General features: G+C 36.1%; 1 protein-coding gene across 1 annotated transcript in view; it reads left to right on the top strand.

Annotated features, from left to right (window-relative positions):
• LOC136858795 (inhibitor of Bruton tyrosine kinase) overlaps positions 1-16,385 on the top strand; it is a 191,820-nt gene that overhangs the window by 56,925 nt on the left and 118,510 nt on the right. Inside the window, exons 7-9 of the mRNA XM_067138609.2 lie at positions 4,866-5,027; positions 15,719-16,001; positions 16,089-16,211. Of these exons, the coding sequence (XP_066994710.2) occupies positions 4,866-5,027; positions 15,719-16,001; positions 16,089-16,211 (568 nt within the window). The remainder of the gene's footprint in view (positions 1-4,865; positions 5,028-15,718; positions 16,002-16,088; positions 16,212-16,385) is intronic.

Genomic DNA, 16,385 nt, shown 5'->3' with positions numbered 1-16,385 from the left:
GAAGGCAGCATTTCTAAATGTAAAAAGACAGTAAATGGTGAACACAGCTTTTAGGCCTACATATAAAGTAAATATAGTCAGTTTTAGTTAGGCCTACTCATATCACGTCATTCGTTTCATCTCATTAATTCCCATGATTAGGTTGACGTCAGGAAGGGCATATGATTGTAAAAACTCGCTATGAAAATTCGTTTCACTTCATACTCGACCAAGTAGAGAAAAGGGATGAGGGTATTTTATTATATTATGCAATATTGATAAAAAAGAACTTAATGACCAGTCATTTGTCTCTGTCAGTTGAGCAGTAGGCATTTTTCACAGTAAACCTGAGTAAATCTAATGAAATGAAATGGCATATGGCTTTTAGTGCCGGGAGTGTCCGAGGACAAGTTCGGCTCGCCAAATGCAGGTCTTTTGATTTGACGCACATAGGCGACCCGCACATCGTGATGAGGATGAAATGATGATGAAGACGACACATATACCCAGCCCCCGTGCCAGCGGAATTAACCAATTATGGTTAAAATTCCCGACCCTGCCGGGAATCTAACCCGCGACCCCTGTGACCGAAGGCCAGCACGCTAACCATTTAGCCATGGAGCCGGACGATGAAGATGAAATGATGAAGACAACACATACACCCAGCCTCCGTACCAGGGAAATTAACCAATGATGGTTAAAATGAGGTAAGTAAATATATACTAGAATGTTCTTCAATATACATTTTTTTGTACTTTGTCTTTATACCTTATTACCCAATATTGAACCGAATGATGTCATCTTCACTGCCATCTCGTCAGACATGCATCAAAAGCATTCGAAGTCCTGTCTTTTTGAAACTTTTAAAAATAGTTTTGTTCCCAACTATAGAGTCCAAACTGTGAGAATGTGTTCCCAAATGATTTCTAGAAAGTTAGGGTATGTGTAGCAGAAGCCACTCCTTCGGAGTAAAGACGTGCTGCCAAAAGCGTGCCAAACCACTAGCTGATAACTAGGGTATGTTACGAGTTGTACTTCCAAATGTAATACGTAGTGACTGGAAGCGTTCTTTGCATAACTGTGGCTGTTGAAAGCCAAGCCCTTATTTTAAAGTATATTTCATGCTTGTTCTCCACATTTATCACATCAGGATTTACCTAAACAGCTGTAAATGAGATAAGGGAGATCGCATTGTTTAGGTTAGGTATGCTATTAAGTGCCCCCATAGTGCCAGAAGTTCCATGACGGGAAGATTAAAAATAAATTACAGGAAAGTTTACCGCATTTATGGATATCTACAGGTGTGGCAGTAATGCGTTTTATTATCATAATGTTTAATTTCGTACGATCGTTGTCTCCATTTTTTAAAATTTGTGCATAGTATGTTTTGTTTGGCGTCTCCGAAAATCATTAAGTGGGGACGTAATATTATTATTTGTGAGGTACGTTGGCGAATGAAACAATAGTTATGATTGGATTGTTCTTATCACGTTTTAAACCTAATTCTCTCCAAAAAACATATATTGGCCCAAGTTACAAGATAGTAAACGATCACTTTGTTAAGGATTTCGCCTGCTATATTAATAGCAACAACTGCGAATATTTCTTAACTGAAGTAAACTAGTTTCCTCATCCCGAGGTGCTGCAGCTCTTGTGTACCATTTTTACCACATAACCATCTTATTGCCATTCATAAATCTCTGGCAATACGGTACCAGAAATTGAACTCAGGCTCCCAAGAATGGCAGCTAGTTATGCTAACCATTCCTCTGGCGGACATTCTTAAGTACAAAACACAGACACGTACACATGAATGATACGTGCTTGCAATGTGTGGGTCGGACACAAAACTATTCACCTATTTGTGCGACACCATCAGGGATGCATTAGGCCTACGCTACAGAGGCGGACATTTCTTAAATACGAAACACAGATGTACCAACAAGTGTTTTAATTGCGTGGGTCGTATGGATGAGACTATTCACAAATTTGTGCAAGGAATGTCCCCCGGTTGTCTTATGTCTATATGTCATCCCACTCCAACATTAACTGAGTGACTCAGTCACTCCCTTTAAACAGAATACATGAACAGGCCAACATATTCAAACTGAGAATGTCCCCTCAGACATTCTCAACAACAGTTACAAGATCATTCACAATAATCGAAGAATAATAAGTGTTCTTTAAAACAAATATTTTCCAACACTCCAACAACATTAGAATACATTGGCCAGTGTCTTACACATCGGTAGAACATTTTAATGTATTTCGACCAATCCAATTTTAATTATACAAATGTAACATTTCCAAGAATTTTTAACTGGACCAACAACCTACATACTTAAACCAAGAATGTCTCCATAAAATTATAGTAGCAGGTATATTATTATAAATATGGAAAAATTGTTCATTCATCATAACAATTCCAAATATTTCAATATTGGGTAATAAGGCATAAAGACAAAGTACCAAAAAATGTATGTTGAAGAACATTCTAGTATATACTTACTTACCTCATTTAACTGTGTACGTACACAAAATACGTTTTAAGATCAAAAGTACTTATTTTTTTAATGAACATTACAAGCAACAACACACCTGATATGTTCAAAATAATCTTAAGTATTTTAAAGTGTAGTAGAAACTTTAATTGGAATGTTTTAGTGTTCATATTCTGAAATAAGTTTTTAGAATCAAAACAGAGTATTTTATAGAGACAATATCAACCCAACAAAATTTCAAGAGGTATGCACAAATACATCAACTTACATCTACTTTAGGTGGACCTGCCCATTCTGTTGAAAGTAACACCATTTAAGCAACAGTATAGTCTAAAAAGAAGAGCGCGGTTATGGTCGAGTCAAAGTATTCTGTATTCTGACCAAAAAGGTCTGTCATCACAGTTGAAAACAGCATCTCTGGCAGTGTGCTAGCAGTACTAGTGTGCATGTGGAACATGCATAGAATGGGGGAATCATTTTTTGGTAACAAAGTGACTTGCACACCTAAGTGAATGATTTGTTTACTGGTGAAGTTGAGGTCTGTGAAAATGTTTGTAATGATTGTAATGATTAATGTTTTTGAATTGATGAATTATATACCTCTCGAAAACTGTCCTCAGTTCAGCAAGATTTTAAAATTAGTGGAAACACTAGGTTTGGAGGAAAAGCTGAATATGGATGACGTGTTCAGAAGTTGTTGAAATAGTCAGTATTTCTGGGGAAGGTGGTGCTGAAGAGAGATGAGTATATATTACAGGTTTATTTGGGCCAGAAATTAAACCCATTTTGATGGCAATTAAGTCCCTGTTGATTATATTTCCATTGATTGCTTGTGCTGAAAAATTATTTTCAATAATATCAATGAAATGGAGAGATGGCAGAAACAGAAGATATGTAGATTTAATAAAAATGAACTGTTTTTATCAACTATGATGAGAATTGTAAGGAATTTCACAAGAAAGTTTTGTTGAATAAGAAATTGTTGCAAATTACATCTTCATATGACAAGTGCTTGTGAAATATACATTTCAATCTAAAGACTAATGCATTATTATTATTATTATTATTATTATTATTATTATTATTATTATTATTATTATTATTATTATGTATTAAAATAATAAATATTTCACTCTGGCATTTATTTGTTAATTCATAACTGAGCTCTTCTCTCATTCATTAAATGGCTGTGGTGTTTTATTTTAGTGCTATATGGCAAAGAACTTGGAAATCTGGCAAGTGTTCCTTATTTGCCATCTGAAAATCTGACATTCCTAGTGGGGGCAGTAGAATACACTCATGGTATCCCCTGCCTGTTATAAGAGGCGACTGAAAGGAGAACCACGGTTCTTCTAGCTGCGTCTGTTATTGCTTCCACTTGTCAGGCTCATTGCTTTCATTTTCCACATCCGACCGCCCTTCGTCAAATTTCTCTTATATTGTAGTGTAATTAGAAGTTGATTCATTGCTAATACCACCGTATTGTCGACTGTCTGTTTCTCGATTCCATGGCTAATTAAATGTGACAAATTTATTACAGTTTCTTAGACAGTCTAAAACACCACTTGAAGTTCACGTCACAATCTGTGAACTGTTGCAGTCTGGGAAGAATTTGTAGGAGGTATAACATAACCTCATCATTAGAGACTGTAGGAGGGTATATTGACTTAGATTCTTGGAAAATTAATAAATAATAAAATTAACGTATACAGTACAAACTTTTACATACCTGAATGTGATACAGAAGACATTGTCAATAATCTAATGAGAATTGTACACTCACTCAGCATTGCATGAATTTTATACAACATGGAAATCTAGTGTAGGAATAAGTACTTTCCAGAAGGAAACCAAATCTTAGTTAATGAAGTCTTTATCAGACCATTAACAGTAAAGTTGTTTTTTGCAACTTGTCTTTCAAATTTGTAGTAGTGTTAGTTTCTGTTGATGGAGTAAATATGTTCTTGCAACCAATCATGAGTATTACTTTAAAATATTTCTGAATAAGAATTAGATGAAAACTTCACCTTTTCTAGGAATTGAATCTGTCTACTCCAGAGTCTTGCATTCTGATTTTAAGATTGAACAACTAAATTTGGAGCACTTTTAACTATTTACAACATTATTGAAATTAATTTAAAAGATGATATAATGTTTACCAATCAAACTACTTCTCTTGCAATATTTCCTCTCCCCTTTTGGTATTAGCAATCGTGTCTTCTGTAGATTTTTCTTAGATCAGAGCACTCTGTGTTCTTCTAGAGGTAAGAAAGTTTCTTGAGGGTTTCTTGGGTAGTTGTATCTATAATAAAATTAAATAACAATATGGGTATGTTTTTGTAGTTAATGTATAACTTTTTCTATCAAACTTCTCTATCTGTACAGGCAACTGGATGTAGTAAAAGTTGCAGTAGTGGGTGGACACTTGGACTCCAAGGTAGATAACAGCATTCTGATGGATCAAAAGGGTGAGCAGCTGAAAGTGGCTGTACTCACCAGTACAGGGAAATTGCTGTTGTGGCAGGAATCAACCCAGCAACTTACTCGGTGAGTCTCTGTCATCCAATAAAGTACACCAAAATGTTCCTCTGAATTCTGTAAAATGAAATATTGTGTGACTTATACCTGGAGGCTTATTTACAATAGAAAACTTCAGTATACAGGGTATCTCAAACCTTTTTAGTCAAGTTGAAACAGGTGATAGTGGGTCCACAACCGATTATGTTGTGATAGGTAACCAATGATCAGAAATGCATATTTATTGTGTTGTGGACGTACACAGCGTACATTGCATAACAACAACGTAGCCCATCGTAATTGTTCAAAGTGACGACTGCCAGGCTCAATTCATGCATGGCAACGGTGCATGAAGTTCTGCCGCACTCTCTTAAAGATCCATCGCGTCTGATGTAGAGGGAGACAGGCAGCTAGGACCCTAGCAAGCAGGTCTTCATCTCTCTCTAGAGGGGTTTTATACTCCAACAACTTGACATAACCCCAGAGGAAAAAATCCTGAGGTGTGAGATCCAGCGATCGCACTGTCCATGGCACAGGGCCTCCCCTTCCATTCCAGCGATGGGGGTACATGTTGTTCAAGTATACAGTATGTCTGTTTGGTGTTCAGGGGTGTACGTATCATCTGTTGTCTGTTCCAGTGTACAACAGACACGCGGGATCTTTGCGAGAGTGCGGCAGACTGCTTGCGCCATTGCAATACATGCATTGGGACTAGCGGTTGTCACTTTGAATAATTACTATGAGCTACATTGTTATGCAGTGTACGTCCTTAACATAATAAATATGCATTTCCGACCGTTGGTTCCCTATGTCAATATAATCGTTGTGGACTCACTATCACCTCTTTCAACTTGACCCAAAAGGTTTGAGACATATTAAATCCTTAGTTGTGTAGAGAAAGATAGGAACACATATATTAAAAATACCATCTCTGTTCCTAGTCATCTTCACTAAAAGGAAAAAAGTTACCTGAAGGGTCATCATCATCATCATCATTTTCATTTTCCGTTTCCAGCTTTCCGGGTCGGGTTTTGAATCAAGGACCTCCATCGTTGCCTGTCCCTCTACCTCTTTTCTCCTTTTTTAAGTACTGGTTTTCGTCCCCTCTTCTCTATGCACTCCCACGCTGAATCTGTCCATCTTTTTCGGGGTCTTCCTCGTGGTCTCTTTCCTGTTAACTTCTCTGAAAAACACTTTTTTTGGCATTCTCTCTTCTCCCATTCTCATCATATGTCCATACCACTTTAGCTTTGTTGTTTCTATCCTGTCTTGAAGTTTCAAGATTCCTGTCGTTTTCCTTATCTCTTCATTTCTAATTCTATCCTTTCTGGTCTTGCCCTCGATACCTCTTAGGAATTTCATCTCTGCTGCCTGTATTCTACTCTCCTCACGTTTTGATGTAGTCCACAATCCAGCTGCGTAGGTTAGTATGGGTTCATAATAGTTTGAATATAGTACTTTCTTACATTTCTTCGGGACTTCTTTGTTCCACAAAATACCCCTTACACTCTGGTAGAAGCTGTTTGCTTGTTGTATTCTTTTCCCAATTTCCTCGGTTATCTTTCCATCTTCTGTGATCACACTTCCCAAGTACTTGAAATTTTAACCACTTACAGAATTTTACCATTTAGTTTTATCTTTCCTCTTCCTTCCTTCCTTCCTTCCTTCCTTCCTTCCTTCCTTCCTTCCTTCCTTCCTTCCCCTTGTCATCACTAGGGCTCGGATGTTTAAGACCTAAAAATAGCCCAAATAAGCAAGCAAATATGACCTCAAAAGTAAAAGTTATAAAATATGACCTGAAAATAATAAATCTAAATATGGCCATATTAAAAAAGTTATAAATCGAAACGGCAATTCCTTTGATACAAATTTGTTAACTAAATTCTTTATGCTTACTTTCATATTAATTTTCTGAATATACATGTTTAGCAGTTATTCATAGTCTGTTGTCCTTGATTCACTTATCAAACCTTTGTACCGGGCGAGTTGGCCGTGCGGTTAGAGACGCATGGCTGTGAGCTTGCATCCGGGAGATAGTGGGTTCGAATCCCACTGTCGGTAGCCCTGAAGATGTTTTTCCATGGTTTCCCATTTTCACACCAGGCGGTACCTTAATTAAGGCCACGGTTGCTTCATTCCAACTCCTAGGCCATCCTATCTCATCGTCGCCATAAGACCTATCTGTGTTGATGCGACATAAAGCCACTATCAAACATTTGTGAATACATACCTATAAAGTACTAAATTCGCTAAGATTATCAGATCACACAACATTTTAAAAGTCAAAACATGTTTGCACCCTTCATTGGTGGTTTGAAATATAAGAAAACTAGAAATCAATACATTTAAAAAAATTATTTTGGAACGTTTAAGCCCAGATTACATTAATATTACTCAAAAGTGTTAAAGTTTAAATTGAACACCATGAAACGAATTAAGTAGATTTCTTTTGATACATTATGGTAGGGCGGCAGGGCAAATAGTGCAAACTCGCATAACTTTTTCATTTTTCTTCCGTGGGTGGTACTGAAGTGTATGACAAGATTCATCTTCAAAGCATCAGGCGTGAAAGACCTTCGATTCTCACTTAACACATTCTTTAAGAAGATAAGCTCCTTTCTACATCACAAGACGTTACTGGTGCATATTTAAATAATATTAAATCACTGCTGTCGAGTATGCACTCATCTTGAAATGTACTGGTACCTTCTCCTCTAAGAACGTCATTTATCTTGCACACACAGCGCAAACCGTCACTTCGATTAAGCATATTTCGAAGTTTCCGTTTTATATTGACGCCAACTGTTCCATGTGATTGTTGTGCTGAAAGTTCAACACTTCTTACAATTTCAATACTTGCATGAATTTCTAAGTTAGCAGCTTCTAAACGAGTAATTGCACTCGATATAATTCCAAGGTTCGGCTTAATATATGCCAGACTTTCTGACAAACTGTTGGAAAACAATTCGTGCGCAATCTTGATAGAAGAGGCAGAGTATTCCACTTCTATTAACTACAGGTGTGATACGGAAAAGCAGTTTTATGAATACTAGTTCTCATTCAGAAAGTTGATGATATTTTACACAGCTACACTTGTACAATGCTTATTGAAGATAAAAGGTTTCCACCTAATCAATACACTGACATAGTGATTCAATTAACACATCACATATTTATTATAAACATTATGGTGTACATTATGGTACCGGTTTCGGCATCTCGCGTGCCATCATCAGCCATTGAGAAAATTAATGCAAGGTCTGTTGGATGAATATATAAAAAAAACGATTAGTACAATATAAAATATATACAGAGCATACTATCCTGATTAGCGAGTCTTACATTTATATATATATTAAAATATATGTGACTAAGTAGCAAAGACCAATTAATCTTTAGAAAGTTAAATAATCTTAAAATAATGTAAGACCCGCTAATCAGAATAGTATGCTCTGTATATATTTTATATTGTACTAATAGTTTTTTATATATTCATCCAACATACCTTGCAATAATTTTCTCAATGGCTGATGATGACACGCGAGATGCCGAAACTGGTACCATAATGTACACCATAATGTTTATAATAAATATGTGATGTCTTAATTGAATCACTATGTCAGTGTATTGAATAAGTGGAAACCTTTTATTTTCAATAAGCATTGTAAATCTCGATTCAATACGGACCATAATGAAATTCTTAATATAAAAAAAAAAAAAAAACAGCTACACTTGTCGCCAAACCGCCAAAATATGACCGATATATGATGTTTCTACGAAAATAGCTCAAAATATGACCTTATGACAAAAATAGCCAAAATATGCATTTATATGACAAATAAAAATCACTTGATTGTTACGATAATCACCTGATTTGCACCAAAATGCAATCAGGCAAGAAAATAGAGACAAAGAAAAAATGACATTTCCTAAACATCCGAGCCCTAGTCATCACTATTGTTTTACTTTTCTCTGTGCTTACTTTTATCCCAAATTTTTCTATCTCTTGATTCCATAGTTCTACTTGTTTTTGCACTTCCGTTTCATCCTCACCCCATATCACTATATAATCTGCAAACATGGCTTTTGTTATCTGTCTTCCCAATTTCTGTTTAATGAATTTCATCGATGACTATGATGAATAGTATGGGGGTTAGTACACTTCCCTGTCGGAGACCAGCTTCAACTTTAAACTGTTTTGTTTTTCCTATACTAGTCTTCACACTACCAACATAATTTTTGTATATAGCTTTTATCATTTGCACTTCCACTCTGTTAACTTGTTTTTTCCTTAATATGTCCCATACCAACTGCCTGGGCACACTCTCATAAGCTTTCTCAGTATCAATAAATGTCATCACAATGTCTTTTCCAAACTCCCATCTTTTCTCCATCATATGCCGTAATGTAAAGATCAGGTCAAATGTTGATCTGTCTTTCCTGAAACCATACTGTTCTTCCATTTCTCCTTCTAGCTTCCTCCTCAGTCTTCCTTCCAATACTCTCTCACAGATCTTAGCTACACGGGCATTAAGGGTGCAAATCAAGCCTTGTATTGTTTTATGTGTGTTCTGCGTTCCTAGTCTTTGGCATCTGTATTCTTTTTTTTTCCCCCCCTCTCACTTGTCTCTTCCCATTTTCTGTGTTTATCCGGCTTTCTTCTTATCCTACACTTCCCATATCTGGACTGCAGATCTGTTGTCAAGATGGTCCTTTAGTGATTACTGAAGTGGAGTTGATGAGGAGAAAGCCATTTATGTGAAAATGTGATATGTACTGAAAGTACAGTACAGTTGTGAAAGTAAATTTTCGTTTTTATGATTGTTGATTTAACCCTTTGACATACGATTTACTTCATTTGAAACAGCATCAGCGAAATCTTTTTTTTTTTTTTTTACATTAGTTACTGATTTGACAATCAACAACCCTGGAGTTACATTAGATTCATACCTTTGAATTGAAGTCTTTTAATGTTAGAAAGTATACCGAGTGAGTTGGCCGTGTGGTTTGGAGCCTGCAGCTGTGAGCTTGCATTCGGGAGATAGTGGGTTCGAACCCCAGTGTCGGCAGCCCTGAAGATGGTTTTTTTGTGGTTTCCCATTTTCACACGTGGTGAACGCTGGAGCTATAGGCTACCTTAATTACTGCCACGGCCGCTTCTTCCCCACTCTTAGCTCTTAGCCCTTTCCTGTCCCGTGGTTGCCATTTCTCTTCTTCCATTTCCCCTTCTAGCTTCCACCTCAGTCTTCCTTCCAATACTCTCTCAAAGATCTTAGCTACATGGGCAGTAAGGGTGCAAATCAAGACCTACTAGTGTCAGTGCGACATAAAGCCAATCGTAAAAAAAAAATTGTTACAAAATTCTTTTGTCCGTCCTATTAGGGGAGGAAATTTGTGTTTGAATACCAAGAACGACTTCATTTTTAACTGTTTTATTTACATAGAAATAGTTTATAATTTCTCAGTCTGTGTTTCTGTCATTTTATCAACTATCAATAAAAAATTGGGAAATTATTTCATCTTACGATATGACATCTCACTTACTAGCTATTCTTCTTCTTCTTTTCGATGAGGCCTGCTAAGGACCACGTGCCAATTTGAATTCATTTCTTCGTACTGTGTTGTTTTCTCTTCTGCTCCTTCCAATATTCTTTCATCCTTTCACTTTGCTGTTTCCTTCTGTCCTCGGACCACTTCGCACCAGGCTTCTTGTTCAATCTTCCTTGGAATCCTTCCATACTTACTACCCTCTTTCTAAAAATTTCTCTGTCCATACTTTCTTCTTCTCTTATATTATTTCTTTCTAAATCTTTCCTTACTTCTTGAATCCAGCTAGCTGTTGCCTTCTTGTCCCAAAGGTACTTGAAAATCCTTTTTGTTAATCTGGAATCATCCATTCTGTAAATATGTCCAAAAAATTGCAATCTCCTTTTTCTTATGATTTCTGTTATGCTTTCTATGTTCCTGTATATTTCATCATTAGATCTTAATTTCCATACTTCTGTTGTTTTCACAGGGCCTAAGATTTTTCTCATGATTCTCCTTTCTAGTACCTCAAGTTCATCTGATCTATAGTTGAGTACCAGGCATTCACTTGCATATAAGCATTCCAGTTTCACCACTGTAGTGTAGTGCCTTATTTAAAGATTTTTAGATAGACACTTTTTGTTATAAAAATTCTTTGTGATACCATATGCTCTTTCCATCTTGTGCTCCCTTTCTTCTACTGCAGATTTGTCTAAACCATTTTCTTGAATTATATCTCCCAGATATTTGAATTTTGTTACTCTTTCTACTGGACCAATATCTGTTGCCAAAAATTTTGGAGCATACTTGATGTTTGTAATAAATTTTTGTTTTTTCTACGGAGATTCTCAAACCTGTCTTGTTGGCTATTTCTTCCAAGAGATTGATTTGTGTTGTTGCACTTGTTAGGTTTTCTGACAATATAGCGAAATCATCTGCAAATGCTAGGCAGTTTATTTCAATGCCCTTGTTTTTTCTCTCCATAAAGTTACTGGCAAAATGTTATGCTCCTTAAGCTTTACGTTCCAAATTCTTACAATTTTCTCTAGAACACAGTTGAATAGAAGGGGTATTATTATTATTATTATTATTATTATTATTATTATTATTATTATTATTATTATTATTATTATTATTATTATTATTATTTATGTGATTTGATTTAATTTAATTTAAGATCCAAAAAATGGTTTCCTACGAACAAGAGTTTATTTAACCCTCAAACCGGTAGCTGACGATAGATCGGCAGGTATGCGCCTATCTCAACCGCCGCTGATGATAGATCATCAGGTCTACTTTACCAGTAAATACGGCTGGAAGAAATTGTGAATATTTCCGTTAGATGGCAGCATTCATCAGGCATGTTTTCTCCTTGGAATGTGGAATGTTTAGTATTAAATACATCCATTTATGTGTGATATCCTTGAAACATCTGAAGGTCGTAATTCGTACAGCTTTCAAACACGTGTTGATTTTGTTGTGACTTGCTTTCATTGTTTACTGTGTGTTATGCACACACGATGGCTACATTTTTGAGTTTAAATGATGAAGATATTGTAATAGAATTAAATGTATATGTAAATTCAAGGCCTACTGCAGCAGAATGGATAAGTGTCGTGCCACCTGAGGTAGGTTATGAACACCCACCAGTTGGAGCTCTATCAACTACAGTACTTTTTATTGAATAATTCCTAAAGTATTAACAATATTCACTAAACATTTGCATGCCTATAATCAGGATTAATTTCTCTACAAAATATATATGTTAAAAAGTTTCAGAAAACTGATTAGTCATTTATATTTGATGTGTAAGTAAAAAAATATTTTTTATTTTTTTGAGGGGGTATTTAAAGGAGCAGAAAATTTAAAGAATTTTACATTGAGGGTAAATGCAAACCACTTTTCAGATAGTCCAGTTTATGCTGAATGTTTTCGTGTGTTACATGTGTATATTATTTGAATAATACATCTGTCAGAGTGACATACATCAGGTACTGCAAATGTGTGGTGCACACCCACCGGTTAGAGCTATTTCAACTACCGGTTCGAGGGTTAAGTAACTTATATTTTGGAGAAGTGTCCAGAAGATTATGATTGTGATAATTATAATAAGGCCCTCATTTCCTACGAGCGTAAAATTTGCTTACAAATTTACAATTAAATGAAGTCACCCGTCACAATATTGCATTTCCAATTTGAATACCTCATAACTGTTATTCCCATCATTGGAAGGTAATGAGTTAAGCATCAATGTTGTATGCCACTTTCGATGATATGAGATAATAAAGATAAATTCTGATTGACAGCAGATAGCAGTAGAATTTTAATCACTTGAAACCTCAACAGTTTGATAAAAGATTTAAAAAAAGAATGAATGTGTATCTTATCAGTATGAAATCCTCAACGGGTGGAGACGTGGCAGTTAATCTAAATGGACTGTAATAATGCCCTGCTTGTGACAGGAATTTGGGCAAAGATTAACCACATCAGTTGCTATTTGAACACACAAAGGAGAATGAGAATGCAGTTATTATAACCTTAAAGCAAAGCAAGGCCACCTGTGTACAAGCTGTGAAGGCCCTTGGATGACTGGAAGGTTAAGACTTCCACTGTCCATAACTTCAGCACTACTGTATTTGGGATAGAGTAGTTAGCCCTTTTTCCCCAGTAATTAACTTGATCTTCATTTTTGGTGTATGCTGAGTGAATCTCAGGCCATGTGCACCTCCAAAAGTGAAAATCTCTCTTCTTAAATTTTTTCTACTTGACAGAAAAGTGAACTTCAGTTGTTCCCAGTTAACTGTGCACACCTTTACTGCCTTGGTTGCGCAACCCCTATTATCATATTAAGTTCATATTAATATTTAATAAATTTCCTATTCACCTATTTAAATACTAAATTCCAAAAAGGTAAAGGAATTATCATCTTTTACATGGGGGCCAATGACCTAGACTTTTAAACAACAAGCATCACATCATCATCATCTTTTACATAAACACTACTGTATTCAAGAGCATGAAATTTAAGATCAAAAATCTCTTCTTAAGTCTGTGGTATGAATTGATAACTCATTATGATTCCTTATGATTTCCACAGCTGAAGTCTACTTAAATCTTCATGGCAGAATTCAAACTCTTTGCAGTTTACAAAGAGATTTGAAGTCAGAAGTAATAGAATCATCTTGCTTGTTGGTATATCATATTTGCTGGTTTGAGAAAAGTCTTGGTGGGTAATAGACAACTAATGATTTTACCTGTCATAGTGCAGAACCCCTTTTGGCAAGGTAATATATTGACTGACTGATCCTGTAAAGAAAAGAATATTATGTTCTATATAACTACATTGTTTATCGTCATATGGTTTCATTTGTTATTGGTAACCATGTTTCTATTCTGAATCGCAGTCACAACAGTTGGAAACATAAACATAGATTGATGTGTCATTGACATATTCCATGATGATGCTAGAATTGTGCGACACAAGGAAACCTTGGTGTGGCACAGTACTGAAATAAGGTTTACCAGGTGTATGCATAAGTTTTTGCTGGTTTTTGTGGTAAAGAAAACTTATAATTTTCAAGGGAAATTCATTTTTTTGTTTATTCAAATTATTGGCCATCGGCTTCTATACACTTTGTCCATCTTTCAGGTAAATTATGAATACAATGTCAGAAAAACTGCTTGTCTTTTGCGGCAGACCATTCGCTGAGCCATTTTCCAACTTCCTCGAAATTGCTGAAGTGCTGCTCTGCGAGCGCGTGGCCCATTGATGTGAAGAGGTGATAGTCAGATGACACCAGGTCAGGGAAATACGACGAGTGCGGAAGGATGTCCCATCTAAGCGATGTCAAGGTGTCTTTCACTGGTTTTGCTGTGTGAGATGGCGCATTGTCATGTAACAAAATCACTTTGCCATGTCTTCTGGCCCATTCCGGTCGTCTTTCGATCAATGCGTGATTTAAATTAATCATTTGTTGGTGATAGCGTTGTGTGTTAATGGTTTTGCCAGGCTTCAAGAGTTTGTGGTCTACTAGAGCGCCCACTGTCTTTCACATTGAAATCGCCATGTTTAAATTGTCGAAACCCTGTGTCACACGTTCTAATCAATGGAGTGTGTTTAGTTAAATTAATAAATTTCATTGTTTGTCTGTATTGAACCAAGATTACAACTTTTATTATAATTTGGATCCACCTTATTCAATACATAAAAACTGTTGTTTAGATGAAATTACAAATATTTCAATCAGAACTAGTTTTGACGCCCTTTTTGCGTAGTCATCAGCTGATATAAAACTCTGTTGCAATTATACTGTCTCAAAGTCCATATTTTCCATTAGATATTTTCTACAAGTCCGAGACTTGCGAGTCTTAAACCTTAAATTGATGAAAACACATGTAAACCGGTTTGCTCACTAATAAAATAACGTGGATTTAAAAGAACAACAACTTAAAAATAAAAGAGTCTTGAAGAAACATTAGCTTAATTTAACACACTTCCTAAAATGTGACGTAGAATCGTATTTAAAAACTTCAATAAAATCTTCAGAGTCACTTTAATGGAGCAATCCTAGTGAGGTGGAATTGACGAATCGGTCCAAGTACAACGTTCCCAGTTCAGTGCGGACCTGAAATAATAGGAATGTAATAAACTATCACTTAACTGAGGAAGCAATTTATAAAATTACGTCTTATTTCGTCTTACGTCTTAGGGGTGTGTTCACCATATGTTTCTACTAGCAAACAATGGATTTTCACAGCCCTTTTTCTTTTGATTAAATAAGAAAAGCAATGCCTGCTGCAAATGGTGTTTTTTGTTTTTTTGTTTTTTTTTTTTTCCAGGCACAAATGTCGACATTATCACAGAATGATACAACACAGACGCTAGTGTTTGGCGGGCTCAACTTGTTTGTGTTGATAGGTTAATATCAGGCAAACAAACTGACCTATGTGTCAAATTCATATGCTGCATACTGCTTGCTGGCGCTATCTCTTAGTGAAACCGAAAAAGATGTATGCATACACCTGGTTCTCTCTTTCCTTAATATTTCGTTTCCCTTACAATAGTAACCACCACTTTAATCAGGTAATTAAGGAGTTAAAATGTTTACAGGGCAATTATAGAACTTAAACAGAATTATGCTCTTCCCTTCGCACACATGCTTTTTTTTACAGTTATAATTCTGTGCTCTATCCAGCTGCTTATTCAACTTAAACCGGCCATTGATGGTTACCGATGTAGCCATTAACCGCAGTCAGCTGCTGTTGGTGACCCAGGATGGTGAAGCTTTTGAGGGTGAACTGAAAGCAAGAAAAGTAAAGAAGCATTCACAACAGCCACAGCAGGAATTGGGACAACCATTTCATGAGTTCCTGGACCGAGAGGATTGTGAAATGGTAAAAGTGAAAAGGCTTCCCCATATTCATCGTGCTGTAAAAATTTCTTCTGACCTCAAAGGCCGAAACTTTGCTGTGTTGCAGGTATGTTATTTCCTTTTTTTCCTTCAGTTTCTCTCTTAATATGCTTATTAATTAGAACAGATTTTTGATGACAGTTCATTTGTTTAGACTCATCCTAAGGCTGCCCTCTTGGAAGTTCCTCTGGTAGAGACTTCGGATATGAAGGATCAGATGCTTACTCTTTTACAAGAAGCACATCCACAGGATATTATTCATGATGTTATTTTTCAGGTAAGATGTTTGTTAAAATGTCCCTTTGTCCAGTTCATTCCAGGTTGGGGCTAATTCGGTTCCTGTACACTTTTGTCAGTTGTTCCACTGCTCCTCATTCAATACAGTTATCCTGTCCATGTTGTGTTTCCTAAGGCTGTACTTAAAAAATTCATCCATCTTGTGCTTGGCCTT

The sequence above is a fragment of the Anabrus simplex genome, chromosome 1 (genome assembly GCF_040414725.1).
Source record: "Anabrus simplex isolate iqAnaSimp1 chromosome 1, ASM4041472v1, whole genome shotgun sequence".
NCBI lineage: Eukaryota > Metazoa > Arthropoda > Insecta > Orthoptera > Tettigoniidae > Anabrus > Anabrus simplex.
This window is presented reverse-complemented; position numbering and strand designations above follow the sequence as displayed.